Here is a 15,235-nt window from a genome sequence, read left to right as displayed (position 1 = left end):
CACAAAAAATTGCTGAGTGCAGATGAACCCTTACTGCACACGTTGCTTTAGGTTTTTTAGTGGCCAACGGTAATTGTGAGCAGAAAATATTTTAAAAAGCCCCAGGACAAGCAACCCATAACCTACCTTCTCCCATTTCTCTGGCTTTCCTGCGGTGAAGGATGTCATGAATCCGAGAAGGTTGCAGAAGCTGAGTACTTAGTATAACCAGTTTTTTAATTACCAAACCAACTCGTTTACAAAGGAAAACAGAACTTTGAAAATATTTAATTATACAGTAAAAACAAATTGTACTATAAAGAGCCTTCTATGAAGTGAGTAAAGTGTTTACATTTAATATACTTAAAATTGAGAACTTCAAAAAAAGAACTGAATAAACAACACATTTCAAGCTTTCTTTGTATTTGTTTCGTCTCTCTATTACTTAAGATCGCAGAGGAGCTATGCAGAAGTGAGGAAGAACTGCTTTAAAATGTGGAAAGTCAATTCATTGAGCTGTGTACCTGGAGTTAGGCGAAGCAGTTTTCCAAACTTCATATATTCTACATTGTCGAAGGAGCGTATTCTGTCAAACCTGTGTAATTGGTGTAATGCCTTACAGCAGCAGCACCTTATTGCTTTGAATGCAATGAATTACTGCAGTTAGAGAGTCATTGCTTTCCTATAAACCACGGAGGTTTTTTGGAATTCCTTTCTGCCTTGTGTACAACTATATGTCTCAAGTGGCTTTTTTGATTTGGGGTTGCGTTTGTCCTTTTTCGTGTATCAGTGTGCTTTTTTTTTTTATTGCTTCTTTCCATGGTGCAGTTTTATGTTGCCAAACAGCAACATAGATTCGTAAGCCTTATCTGGCATAGAAAACAGCCATATAACTTAAGAAATACTCATATATTTCTTGCCGAGTTGCTTGTTAAAAAATAACGATAATATAATAAAATAGCGGAGCCCTATAATGCAGAGTAGAGTGTCTCACCTAGCCAGTTCCATCCACGCGAGTCGTCAGTGAACATCTCGCAACCCTGGCTAAGAACGAAGACTGGGAATCAAGGGAAAGGGAGGAAGTTCTGGTTTCTGATACAGAGTGTAGAGGAGTGTTTTTAATTAGTACTGACTGAAGTTGCCTTAAGTTGTTAATAGAATGCATCTAGGTGAGGCTGCACTAAGACTGCCTCCGGGTTTGCCCCAAAGCTTTCTTGGGAGGGGGTGGTGGGGAGGCAGGACCTGAGCCTTCTTTTAAGCAGTCACTTGCATAGCAGGAAACTGCCGGCATACCCGAGGAAAGAATAGGTAGGAGGCTTTGGCTCAACATATTTCTGTAGTTCAAAATAACATACACATCACAGCTACACACACACACACACACACAGAGTTGGAGGGAAATAACAGCGTGCTCCATCGCTAAAGCAACAGGAGTTTGTCATTTAGAATATGCACTTTGGATGAAGTGCAGAGAAGTCCTTACTTTCTGTTCATTCTTCTGTGCAGTGATTCATTTACAACAGAGCTGGACTATTTAAAAACTCAAACCTTCCGGTCTTTTAAAATATATCTAACAATGACATAGTCATTAAAAAAATTTTAGAGTAAATTTGCCTTCAAAGCAAACAGAGTGGTGAAAATGTGAAAAATCAATGCATGATCTTGGTTTTAGGAGAATATTTTATATGGAAGAGGGTAAGAAACCTAAACCTTTCAAGTAAGCTGAGTAGAACTTTAACATCTGAGTCTGAACTAGAGTGCCCACGCGCAGGTATTTTTTCTAATCTCCGTCGTATCAAAATGTAAATTTATCTTGCATAGCAAAAGTGGTTATTTTTCAAACGATTTTAACCCTGTGAAGTATTTGAAATTTTAACCCTTCTGAAGATGCCAGCTTTTACAGTCCCCAAAGGTTAAGGAAGATTTAAGTGTTAACAGTTCCCTTGTCCAAGAGCGTAAAAATATGTATACAAGATCCTTTTAACGGTACAGAACCCCAAACCCTACTCCCACCTCTCTTCACGGGCACCAGTCTTTGGGCTGTAATATATAACCTTAAGTTATATCACGAAACTTGCATAGTAACATTCTGAAAGAGAAAGCAGGGGCTCCAGAAGGGTAAGTTACTCCTCTTCACACAGCTAGCCATCTGAAAAGCTCTACATACCCACTCCCAGCCCGACATTGCTGGCTCAATGGTTATAGCTTTGTAAAATGTTATCAAATTGGAAAGACTGATAGAGCTCATCAGTGTGGACACCGTCGGTGTCATAGAACTGGTTATCTGCAATGCTATTCTGATGGTTTGGGATGGGGTTGGTGGATAGTCTTGATTCGCTCAAAACTTCTTGGTCTATAAAACTGTAAACTGCTGGATCAGCTAAGTTAGACTGCGAATTAAAAGGCGTGCTGCCCGGGGCTGCTACAGACGGGCAAGCTGGAGGCACCTGATGGAGCTGCTGCCTGTGATTGCTTGCATTTAACACCGGATTGTACTTTTCGAAGTTTATACTAGTGCAGTTCATGTCATCGGTCTCCATGTTCACGATGCTGGCTGTGGAGATGCTGGCGGGATGAGCCTGGTGCACGACGCTGTTACTAGAAACACTCTGCATGTCTGCAGTTGACACCGCCACTCCTCCCATCCCGTTTGTGCTGCCAAAATTCCGGTAGAAGCCCGAATCCTTCTCATCAGGCCAGTTCAGGGGGCTGTCGTGGAAAGCTGGGAGAGAGCCGCTGCCCTGAGCAGCAGGCTGAGGCGCGTCTGCCGCAAAGCTGTTCTGCGGGTGCGCATTGAGCAGGCTGCCGGCGGAGGAGGGGCTGCTGTACAGCTGCTGCCAGCACGAGGAGAGCGCGTCTTGCTTCCCCGGCCCCACCGGCGCAGGCTGATGGGGAATCTGGTTGAAGGCAGGGTAGATCTGACCAGTGTTGGCCAGGGTTCCTAGCCCCGGCATCATCAGCGCGGGTGAAAACATGTTTGGTTCTATGGAAAGGAAAGACGTGACTGCATTTTAATGCCATTTTTTATATTTTTTTCAAATTACAAATGGGAAAAAGCAAAGCAAAACCAGTGCTATCTTAGTAAGATTATATGTGCATTTGCACTTTCGTACTCGCTTAACTGCTCTCCAGGGTGGACCCTAGATTTCTGGACAGCAGCAAGACAGCTATCCGCCTCACCCCTCTATGGCAAACGCTGAAGCTGACAGCTACATTTTAGTAAAGAATGGTGGTTTTTTAGTTTGTACAGTCAAAAGTACCAGTATCTTACAGGAAGAAACCCTCAAGAGAACATTAGAATTTCAAGCAAAGAGGAGGGAAGGCCAGAAACTGAGTGCACGTTTCAAGGGCTGAGTATCTGAACGCAGAGAAAAAAAATCAGTAGTTATCTAAATTAAGGCTGAAAGCTAGCAACGCTTAAAGACGAAGAAGGTGTAGCCCTCTCCTGTGCAAAGGGGAAGCTGCAGCACGGCAGAGGCTTTGAGAAGAATCCGGAGGAGGGAAAGTAAGAGGCGGGTACTACTGCTGCCTTGGGAACTTCAGTCCCCCCTGAAAAATGCCCTTCCCCACAGCAATCGGGCACTATTTGTTTCAAACCGCTGTCGGATTGGGACACGCCTGCAAAAACCTACCTTTCTTAATCAGCTTCCCCTCAGGAGTGACAGCGGGGAATGGAGCTACTTTGGGCCTCTCTGTCGCATTTGATCCTGCGATGGAAGAAAGCATGAGTCCACACTGAATGTTTGCTTTCATATAAAATAGCTCCATCTAAATGTAAGTTCACTCAAACAAGAAAAAGACAAATATTTTCCTTACCACAGTCCTGTATGAGCTTTTGCCAAGCCAACGTTGATCTTTGCCTTTTTGCTTTGTTGCCATACGGATCTACAGAGAAAGGAGTAGAAGGAAAAAGTGTTACGTTTCTCTTTGATATAATTAGTAAAGGAACTTTCTAAAACTTATACTAGTGGCTCCTAATTGTAGTAAAATATATTTAAAGAAAAATATTTCAGACGTGACAGCACTAACGAAGACGATGTTATTAACAGTGATTCTTGATGTTTTCATTGAAAGAGGGAGCAAACTGACTATTGTTACTTTAAAAACGAAAAATCTACTTTGTAGAGGTAGTGTTGTAGTGTTTATTACCAACACGAGTTCTGCACTGATAATGTCTTTTCAGAAACTCAGGTAATTGGAACCGTACCCTTTTCATCTGGTAGGTATCTGAAATCCATAGGTTCACTGACTTCCTGGTCTGAAGGTCTTCGCAGCTGCATCTTCACCGTGACGGGCTCGGTGATGTCTTTGAGAAACGGGGGCGTTCTGAACACAATTGCAACTTGACGGTGAACGTCAGCTTGTGAGAAGGAACCTTTGGCCTCCCAGTTGTCCAAGACAAACCTGACTTCTATATCATCTAGTCCATTAGAAACAGAAGATGCTTATTAAGTGGAAAACTGAAAACTTGCAGCAGAAAAAAAACGGGAAGGGGAACAAAGAACGGAGTCTGACTTAAGAGTTCAGATGCAAAGTAAATGGCTCGACTTTAAAGGCACCGAGTATCTTTCAGAGGTGCTGAGAGCCCTTGAACCTGAAAGCTATTCTGCCCTGCCCAGCTATAAAAGCAGACCACTTGCACGGGAGCGCGGTGAAGGGCTTAAGTTCCCCAGCTAGAAATGGTAGTGTCAGCCATTTGGAACAAAGGTGGTGGCGGTGGGGAAAACCTAGACAAGATTACCTTTTTGAACTTTGTCACACAGTAGAAATATTTCATCTCCTCCTTTTACACTTCCACAGTTCTTGTTCACACGACAAATTCTTAATTCTGCTGTGTTGGGAGCTCCTGGAAACAAACGGGCAAATTTGATGATAAAGACTTACTGTAACTTTGTCACTACGGAAGCTGAGGTGCCGGGAGTTAAGGCATGAGAAGGGAAGGCAGCAGCTGGAGGAGTGGGACACGCTCCAAAATCCACACTAAACAGGTCCCTCCATATAGGAAATTCAGAAGCAGGGCTTGACGTTCCATGATCCTACAGCTCTTGGCCGCTCATCTCCAAACACAAGACACCAGTGCAGCTGTGCCACTTACGCCCTAACTCTTCTAGAGTAGTCTCAAAATACTTCCCCGAATGACGTTACCGTGCCCGGCGCTGCTGCCCGTCAAGCTGCAGAATGCAAAGCAGTTCTTTGAGGGACTGATTACCTGTTACAGTCATGCTTCTCTGGAAGAAGCTGGGCTAGCGAGTCAAGAAAATTCCCCTCTCTGAGCAGCAGAGACGCTTGGCCGTCAAACCTCTCCTCTGTAACCCCCTCTAGGTGTTTGAGAACAGGTCTAGGAGTAACTTTTGTGCCTTTACTCAGGATAGCAGATTTCACCCCAAAATGCTCAAAATTCAACTCCAAGCTGTGGCTGTAGGTGGACAGCACTCACGATAGTTGCGGATGGAGAGCTGCCCTGCGCACAATCTCTGGTAGCGTTGTACGTCGCAAGAGATTAACCATCACCCAAGGTCGCACACCGCATCCGAACAACGCGACGGCTACGGGGGACTCGTGCGGGACGGAGACAAGCGCGGCCTGATGGTGCCTGGCCCCGTTCGGCAGCTTTCCTGCAGGGTAAATACGGACCGGAGACTACTGCAAGAAAGAACAGCCCCCTCGGAGCTTGGTGGGCTATGTTACAATTTATTTAAAAGGGCACTAACGTCACAATCTAGTGACTCAGAAGTAACAAAGAACAAACAAACAGAAGCCAGAATGGAAGAACTCTCTCTAGAATTTCAAGTTCACCCCCTGTGTCTATATGCTGTGTTGATACTTTTAAGCACATGAGCACATACCAATTTTAAGACCCCGTCTTCATTTAACATACGAAGTAACTGATACTCATTTTTCTGCTGTCTGTGACTATATTCATAGTTTACGACACCCTCTTCCACCTCTGCAGTCGCAACAGAACAAAGCTACATCGTGTCATGATGTTCTCTCATCTTCTTATGTCAAGACATCACCTCCAAATGTATATAAAACGCCGGGGAGGATCCGGCTGGTGCCGCTCTGCAACCCAGAAACCGATCCTCCTACCACTGCAGCAACGTGAGGCTCCAGCACCACGAGCTCCCTGCTCCAGGCACAGAGGTGAAATAAAACCCCAAAGCTTATGGTGTCACCCTCAAAAAAAAAAAAAAAAAAAAAAAAAAAAAAAATCTACTTTAGACTCTCAGTTTGAGTCAATTCCTGCCCAATCTTTCATGGTGCTGTACAGGTACGCTGCAGCACGAGACAGACTACGCTGAAAACAGAGCTCCTGGTAACCTCAGGCCAGACCCCAATTACGTAGTTACTACCTACAGCTATTACTGCTATTATTTTTAGGAGAAGTGGGTACTACAGCCTCACTTACTACATGACACATGCCACTTCATTTGCTGAATGAATCAGAAACTTTAAAGGGAGGGGAAACAAAACAAACCCAGAAACAGCACAGGATCATATGATTGACAGTGTCATTGTGCGTTTTTCACAGGAAGGGTAAATTAAGAACTGCAAGGACAAGCCTAATTTTACCTTTGTTTCACTTCTGTATGCTTGAGTGGCACTCGGTGTCCTTTTAAACAGGTTTTTGGGAAGGTCTGCCAGGCTGGAGTTTGTTGTTTTGTCTTTTATTTTAAGGGGAGTTTAGAAGGGAGGATAAGGGAAAGGAACACAAGTGCCAGCAGACGTGGGTGCTCCACTCTCTGCTGTCAGCCCCGGTGCCGGGCAGGAACACCGAGTTTGGCAGCAGCCTCCGAGGGAGACCTTCTCTGGGGCCGCTGTCGCGCCGCGCTGCTCCCCCCATCTCTCTTCCCCGCCGCACGCCCTCGCCTCCTGCCCAAGTCCCCTTCCTTTTGCTCCCCAAAAGCACGTCCCTGGTAACAAATCCCGAGAAAAACGAGCTGCTCACCAAAAATCACATCACTTTCAACAAGGGCAGAACAAGATGTTCTCCCTCGCCTCGTTCCTCAGAAAGGGTAAGCCGCTTTTTCTGACTCTTCCCAAGAGTTTTCAGCGTGGCAAGATACACAGCTTGGGAAATTTCTGTTCAAAACCAGTTAACGTTGTAAGCAACAGAAGACAGAAGCTGCCTGTAATACTGAATTTTATAAACTTGCAGTCTCTGCTAATGTGATTGCCTCCGTATTATGTTCGTGATGTTCTTACGTATCTCTACTACCCAAAGCAGGTGGAGACGATGAAGTATTGGAAAGTGAAGAAGATACTAGGTTTAAAACGTGCAAGCTGATTTTCAGAAAAGCTCTGAATACCTTTTTGCTCCCGATCCGGACAGATCTGCGAAAGCTTGAAATCTAACAACCTAGGATTTCCAAGCCCATTGCACCGTACAATTTCATCTCTTATCTAAAGTTATAACCTGACCTTACCCAGTTCTGCATGACAAAGGCTAACATTTTAAAAAGAAATTCAGGTCTGAAACTGCTCTTCCAGACAAGAGCAGCATAATTTTTATGATTTGTGGTTGCAGTTACGCACTGTTTTATTTACACCGCCGCTACGTTACATGGAGGATTTTAGATACCTATAGTGTATCAGAAGCTGCCCACACACACCCACATTAAAAAACCAAGCTTCCCCCACCGCACAGCTATCTGTCATTTCAGCAGCTTAGCAAAGACTGACGTCAATCAACGTAGACGACTAATCATGATTTGGCACATTTCTAAATGGCATCTGAGACATAGCTGCAAATCTTGTACATCAATTTTATCTCAACCCTAATTACTTCAGTACTACAAGGGTTCTCAATAACACAATGCACACAGATCCAACTTCTAGATAATTCTAGAAGAGAGACTAAAAATATCAAAACCACCCGAGTTCACATGCAACGTTTTCACAGTGGTTATGCCCACATCAACACAACGCTAACATCAACTTTATAAAATGCAGGCCTCATTTTATTCAGTAGTTTCTGCTCAAGTCATGACCTTAAATATTTAGCGTGGAAATACTTTCACTGCAGAAATAAAAGCCACTGCCAAAAAGTTTCCAATTATTAAAAGCTCTTCTGCTATTCTTCTCCAGGAGAGAAGTCCAGCACACATTGAGGGCTAAATTCCTCAACTGCAGCAACCTGTCAAAGCCATACGGAAGTCCAGTTTTGTGGAACGTGGAGAACGGTGCCAAGAAGGGGCGTTTCATGTGCTTCTGCACCCTCCCAGAGCATGACCAAACATTCCCTCGTTACCTGCCTATACACTGAAAATAGCAACCAACCGGGATACAAAAGGGATATATAAAAGAGTTAAGACAATCTCCCCCCGGGATAAATCTCTCTCTCGAGTGCTGTTCCAGAGCCCTCGCAAGGCAAAGGCAAGACTCCACACGGGTACAAACAGGCTTTAGAGAACATCCTTGGAAAACAAATCAGTCTTACGGCAGCCATCCATCTCGCTACGATTTATTTTAATCGCTTGGCACGTCAGGAGCAGGCCTTTCCTTGCAGTGATTGCTGTGATACGTGAACAAGGGCTGAAAAACCACCCGTGCCTGAGTCATGCGGCGGACAATTCTTACTCTGGTCGGCCAACATTTCACCCTGGGATCATCTTTTGAGTATCTGCTCGCTGACTTGCCATGTGTTAGACATACATCGAGCAGTCCCAAGCCACTGAAGTGACCCAGAAGACTGGCACAGACCTCAGAAACTGGCCTGGCATTTTTCATCCCAAGCAAAAGAGAAAAACAAAAGGGGGGAAACGCATTTGACTGAGTTGGTACTTACTGTTGTCATAGATGGGGTTGGAAATCAAAGGAGGAAGAGCTAACGTGTAGTTGCCGTGTTCGTCGGGGAGGAAAGCTTGGAAGCAGAGGCGGACGACATTGAGGTCATACTCATCGATGTTGTGCAGCTGTTCTTCAGGCACTGAACAGCGGAAGGAAAGACAAGACTGAGGATTAGTCATCAAAACCAGCAGCAATTCTTTAACAAAAACTGGGGATGAATCTCCAGCGGTAAAAGAGATGCAGACGAAACGTGCCCATAGTCCCTGCTAGCTTTACAGGGGCTGCATGAATAAACTCCTTGTACACAACGAACGATACAGAAGCCTTTAATGCTTTCCCTTCATCAAACAAGGCTAAACTGTCCTACTTCTCCAGCTGTTTCTTGCGTCTGGCTTCCTCACCTTGCTTTCCACAGCAGTTTCATGTATCTATAGTTTAAAAGTCATTCCCTGGACATGTTTCTCTCTCGTTTGTGCATGATAAAATTTACAAAGTGAATGCCGCTGCCGAAGAGAAATCTTTCAATACAAGTAACTCCTAGGACGTAGCTGAAGATCTTCAGCAACGCTGAGAGACTCCGGCTACATGATATCGCTATTTTCCTCTAGAAACCGAGATGGAAAAATAGTCAGAAGGCAGTTCTTGGGGCACGAGTGAAGCCGAAACAACACAAGCCATCTCTGCCCTCCCATCAACATCTGTGTCACTTCAGTACCTTTGAGAATAGTGATTAGCGGTGCCATTACGATAACAATTTCGTAATACAACAAGCAAACCCTCGCTGGAAAGGATCTGTTTCCTTACATATTCCTCCCAGTGTAAAACACAGTAATGCGTAACCCAAGCTCAGCATTTCAGTTTTGGTCGCTCTTTCACTTATTTTCATTTCATGAATCCCATAGGACCTGGGATATCGTTACTGAACATTTCACGTACATTTCAGCTTCATGGGAGATTCTGGGAGAAGCAGCCCTCTCTGAATTCAAAGCTTTTCTTTAAGGTCTGACGTTAACTATTATGTTGACATTCAATGCTAGCAAAATGAGAAACTGATTTAATTTCATTTAGGTAGAAGTACTGATAATTAAATCCTTTAAAGTGGCTCTCTTTACCAAAATCGTTCAAAGCAGCAGCTCAGCATAGGTTTTAACTCCTCGCAGTTACCGAAAGTGAACGTGTGCCAAGTCAACAGATCACAACCTCTCGAGTTCACCCCTTCCCCTGCCCTTTCAAAGGCCTCTTGCAAGAATGAAAGATTAAACGTGCCTGCGATAAGAAGTCTGGGGATCACGCTGTACTGATTAGATTGCAATGCTCTGACCTTTAACATTTATCACTGGGTTGGTCTCCACCCTGCCATGAGTGGGATTCCACAATGCCCACTCGAATGATTTCTTCCTTTCACCTTTTGATAGCGTGAAATAATAAATGCACTGAGCTCAGAATATTTTCCACTGGCATTTTTAGTCTTTCTTGTGCTCTGAGTATCTCAGTTTCTCCTGGCCTCTACTGTAAAAAGAAATCAAATCACCTTTCCGTTTTAAAAGTCCAAGTTCTGCAATATTTCAAGACAAATATATCAGCGAGCACAAAACTAAGCAGCAACTACGTATGTAACTTCGGAACTGTTGGTGCCAGGGGAGTTCTGCCAGCGTGCGCAGAGCAAAGTTTTATAATTTAAGGTACTTCATTAGCTGACCTGCTAACTTAATAAAATAGGATCTTTAGAAAACAGGTTTGAAGCATAGAGCTGTTCAGCCTAACTCAGCTCCGGCAGACTCCGCAGCCCAACTGCTTCTTGATACAGCCCGATGTAGAGAATAAAAAAAGTGCGTTCTCTAGATTGCACCTTGCAGAAGGGATAATCAGAAGAGCAATGCTACTTTGCTCCCAGCAGCTCAGGTGACTGTAATCCATCACAGCCAGCAGGCAATTAGCTCCCAAGGACACTCTGGCATCAAGGCTTACGTTTGTGTGTTCTATTAGCCATTGGTGACCATGTGGATCCGGCCAGAGAGCCCAAGCGGTAGTCAAATTCCAAACCTCTTAAAAATTAAATTGAGCATAGAGATTCAACACCTTTGTCTAAGGCAACTCACTAGAGATAGAATCCAAGCGCAAAATCTGGATCCGGCTTTTGATTCTGAATGAAAAGTGAGGGCTTTGCGGTTGTGCAATCAAGTCTCTCTCGCACAGCTGAAGCGGCACCAGTCCTGCGCCGCGTCTTCCGCAGGCGCGGCGGCCGCTTCCTCAGAAACAAATAATAGAGGAGGCTTAAAGCTTAAGAGAACTCTGTAAATGCAAAAATACACTAGATATGGAGAAAATTAGTAATGCTAATGTTCAAATAACATCATTTCCTATGCGATGAACTTTCGCAAATTCCCAATAAATCTGTTTAACCACCTGATATAGGAAAGGCGTGGTGTGCCAATAATCGCAAGAAACACAATTGCCGCATACAGCTCACCGTATTACAGCAAAAAGCACTGCTCCTGATTTGCATGTTCTTATAAATGCTTTAATACAATTTAAAAAATCTGTAGCTTGAAAGAGGAAGTGCTCAGTCAAGACTGATTCCTCTTGGGCTATTTTTAACCAGATGAGAAGAACATAACAGCGCAAAAAAGGAGAACAAGACAGCTGCAACTCCATCTTGTGATGACATGCTTAAAAAATATAGAGAGGCTAGGTCCCATGTTCGTATAAAGAAGCGCACCGCTGTCATCAATTTCAAAACGTGTTTCATTCCCACCTAAAAGACAATCATGCAACCAAAATAAAATGTTGTTATTTTTAACGAACGTCTAATTCTGCTCCCTCTGAAGTCGATTTGAGAGTAGCCACTAACTTGAACGGCTACTGGCTTACACCTTCAGAATATTAAAAACAAACAAAAACGAGGCAGACAAACACCCTGACTAACGCCTGGAGTGTAGCCCTACGGAGGATGGTCGTGTTATTTCACCGACTTCTCTACAGAAGAACAACCTGACAAACCTGAAAGTTATTAAAGTTAAGAAACACTGTTAAAGATTTTGGGAACAGAAAGGGCTGGAGGAGAAGAGCAGCCGCTCCATCAACCTGCGCAAGCTCCACACGAGCAGCTCGACTGAAACCAGTGACGTTGCACACGTGAAGCAAAAAAAAGGTCGCACGATGCCGCGTGTTGGGAGCAGATACGGTAAAAAAGGCTCGAACACGACACGCGAATAAAAGGCAGAAGTACTCTGGTTTTGGCAAGAGTTCAACTTCCTCTTCTGACTGCTGCTCGCTGTGTGGTACCACACCTTACCGTCTTCACATGAACCAACCGAAAGGGCTGGAAGCCAACCAACAATCTAGGTACGTTCCTAGGATGGCCCAACCTAATAAAAAAACCCTAGCCTTAACCTGGCAGAAATTCATTTTCCATAGTTATCTGTGCAAACAGGAGCGTGTGAAGGAATGTTTCTAAGTATGGCTCTTTTACAAGGGGAAGGAGAGCCTTCAAAAGTAACGCTTAGCAACTCAAACATGTAGAAATGAAAAGAATACTTTAAAAGAATCAAAATTCTAAGTTAATTATGGGACAAGCTGCCAAAAAAAAAAAAAAAAAAAAATTTCCATAAAACCACCACCAGCGCAACGGAAGAAAACGAACCCCACTCACCAAAAGTCTGCGATAGGATTTAAAAAACAGTATCTAGAGTTACACTCAAACCTGGGGAGTATCAGCTGTTCAACCTGAAAGGGGCTACAATAACTAGCAAACCCTTTCTTCATAAATCTGTTTGCAACCTTTCTGAAAGAAATGCTGATTCCTCAACTTAAAAAATAATTACCTTGGAAATATTTCTCTACTCCATTATCCACTATCGTGGAAAGAGACTGATACAGTCCCAGTGGGCACAAAAACACCCCAGCCAAGCTGGACGATGAACTCCTTCCCCCCTGAGCTGGCTAATCCGAGCAGCTCACGCGACGCAGGCATTAGGTTTGGGTCGTCCCTGTGTCAGAGATTCATGTCACTGAAGTCCAGAGACGCCCTGCTGGGTTTCTACTGAGTAAGAGAACTTCTTGGATTTGCTTCTGTAACACAAAATTGGAGACTTTCTGGGTCCAAGCCACCAACACGCAATTCCAAGTTCGGGCACAAAATTAAAGATGCTGACAAGATCAGGCCTCCTGTTTGTTTATTAATTTCTAATGTTTTTTGCTACTTTAACAGTCTTCAACATCCAGAAAGGCACCATTTATCTGATGAAATTACTGGGGGACTGATGTTTACTCATAAGGTGATGCTGCAGGGAAAGTGAAAGTTTATTCTGAACATCGAAGAGAAATGATGAAGCATTTGTTTTTTTGACTGATAACGCGATACCTGATTAAATAGCAGACTCCTCACATACAGCCCTCCCCCCAACTTCGAGACGAATGATGTCAGAAACTGCTGGAGTGGGTGGAGTTGGAGGTACTTTAGCATCTAAACTTAACCTGCACGGAAACTTCCAGGGCAAACGATGCGGTGTGACACCTTCAGAGAGGGCTAGGCTGAGAACCCCCGTTTCCCCTGCAAAGGCACATCTTGTGACCTTCCCTTCGCCGCGAGGGGCTGCGGGGGCACAGGAGCCACGCTAGATCTCAAAGAAAGAGAATGACCTCCCACAAACAAAAACCACTTCACCCAGGAGACCGCTCAGGAACACGCATCGTTAATAATCAACCATGAGCCGCGTCCTGCCTTTTCTCTTACGCAGATGATGGTTTTTAATTTAGGGATATGCTGGGAGCTCAGTTTCGTTGAAGCGATGACACAGAGGTGGCTTTGCCTCAAGCATTTTGCTCCTGGAACACGAAGATCCCCCCTTAGCCCTGATACCGACTGATCCGTTTAACTTACACCAGAGGCTTTTGCTCAGGTTGGCTCTGCCCAACCTTCCTTTCCAGCACTCCTCTTACGCTGGGACTAGCTCTCGTGTGGTTGAATCGGATCAAGGAACTGGTCCGGTTCAAAACTAACTTGCCAGAAGAGGAAAAGTCTTGTTTTCAGTCAGTCGGTTCCCACGACCGCTAGCCCGGGCGCGAGGGAAACGGTGGAAGCAGACAGAGGCGGCGAGAGGAAGGATTGCCTCTGCCGGCACTGGTGCCGACTTATGCCAGGTTCAAGCAGTCGGGGAGACGGGGTGCAAGTCACGGGTCCCTCTCAGCGCCTGGGGGGTACGTTTGGAATTCAATTTACTCTCCGAAGCCTACATCCGCGCTGCAGCCACGGTTGCGGCTGTGTCTGATGTAGCCATACGGCAGCCAGCCTTAGGAAGGGCCACGGCAGGCTGGGAACACCGCACACGCTACGTCACCCAAGTGTTTGACTGGCGTCTCCTGCAGCTGAGCTTCACGCAGCTAAAAAGGATCTCACCAGCTAGTTTAATGCTACATTTGCTGTTTCTAAGTGAATTACAACCATACTGGTACAATACAATCAATTCTGCAGAAGAAAGAAACCCCTGCGTGTACCTACAAACAGAACGTGCATCAGCAATGCTCAGTAATTTTAAAAAAGCAAAAACTCAGAGGGTTGATTAGTGCACATGACTGTAAAATTCGGATGCAGTCAATAAATGCCCAAACCACTATGGTTACTTTTCCCTGTTTCACAGAAGAAAGAAGCGCAGGGAAGGTGAATGGCTTGGCCCGAGACAAAAGCCAAGCGATGAACTGGGAATACAAACTAAAACTTTCGAAACTCAGTCCTTGCTTTGTCTAGACAATGTTTCTCTGAATCTGGGTTCTTTTCCTGTTTTAAGTTCAATCTGAAAGAGGTGAAATTGGAACAGATTTAAGCAAATATATCCATCAGCCTCTGTACATTTCTAACACATTTTTAGCAGTTTCTGTTTATAGCACAAAAAAAAGAAGTCAGCATTTTTTGTCTCTCTACTTGGTAATTTTCCTTTTCATTTTTAAACAATCGGAAAAGCGGCTGTCCTTTAGGTTAATATAAAAATTTCAGCCTGAACAGCAAGAAGCATTTGCATGAGGAACGAAAGAACAAAGGGCTTTCTGCAGTTAAAAGCTAAAGTCATGTTACGATCAGAACATTCAGCTTTCCTCAAGCGGATCTGCTCTGTGCCTCTTAAAAAGCTGCCAACTCTCACTTACCAAGACTTTTCAGCTTGAGAATTTAGTTGGGGGGGGGGTTACACATTTGTTTCGATTTAAGGACAGAAGTTTAAAGTTTCTTTTAACATCTGGGGCATTCATTACAGAGGACTCTGATGCTTTCCCCTTGCAAACCATTCCCAACTCCCCAGTTCTTGCTCAGAGCCTTCTTTCGGTTCGTGGTATTTTGCTTATTTGCTCACGTAATCCGTGGCCCGATAAGCCCCCCCGAAAAGGCAGGCGCTCCCCTGCAGCGAGCGGGCTGGGGGGCGGGGGGGGCATCCTGGCCAGCTCGGCCGACGTGGGTCTTACGAGCGCAGCCGCC

At 44.6% G+C, this 15,235-nt stretch overlaps 1 protein-coding gene across 1 annotated transcript; it reads right to left on the bottom strand.

Annotated features, from left to right (window-relative positions):
- Positions 1 to 2,171: 2,171 nt before the first annotated feature.
- LOC104070537 (proto-oncogene c-Rel-like) lies at positions 2,172 to 9,512 on the bottom strand. Its single transcript, XM_009574272.1, has 7 exons — positions 9,485 to 9,512; positions 8,768 to 8,908; positions 4,721 to 4,825; positions 4,187 to 4,399; positions 3,796 to 3,864; positions 3,612 to 3,686; positions 2,172 to 2,962 (listed from the first exon to the last, which is right to left on the bottom strand). Exons 1-7 carry the CDS (start codon positions 9,510 to 9,512, stop codon positions 2,172 to 2,174), a joined length of 1,422 nt encoding a protein of 473 aa, XP_009572567.1.
- Positions 9,513 to 15,235: the final 5,723 nt, after the last annotated feature.

The sequence above is a fragment of the Fulmarus glacialis genome, unplaced genomic scaffold, assembly GCF_000690835.1.
Source record: "Fulmarus glacialis isolate BGI_N327 unplaced genomic scaffold, ASM69083v1 scaffold14853, whole genome shotgun sequence".
Taxonomy (NCBI): Eukaryota; Metazoa; Chordata; class Aves; order Procellariiformes; family Procellariidae; genus Fulmarus; species Fulmarus glacialis.
Note: the sequence above shows the minus strand (reverse complement) of the source record. Positions and strands in the feature narration are given on the sequence as shown.

Excerpts from the sequence above, each read along its gene's own strand:
- LOC104070537 (XM_009574272.1), bottom strand. The coding sequence starts at position 9,512 with ATGGCACCGCTAATCACTATTCTCAAAG. Across the intron at positions 3,865-4,186 it reads ATACCTACCAGATGAAAAGG|ATCCGTATGGCAACAAAGCA; the intron begins GTACGGTTCCAA and ends CTTTCTCTGTAG. Across the intron at positions 2,963-3,611 it reads GGGGAAGCTGATTAAGAAAG|AACCAAACATGTTTTCACCC; the intron begins GTAGGTTTTTGC and ends TCCTTTCCATAG.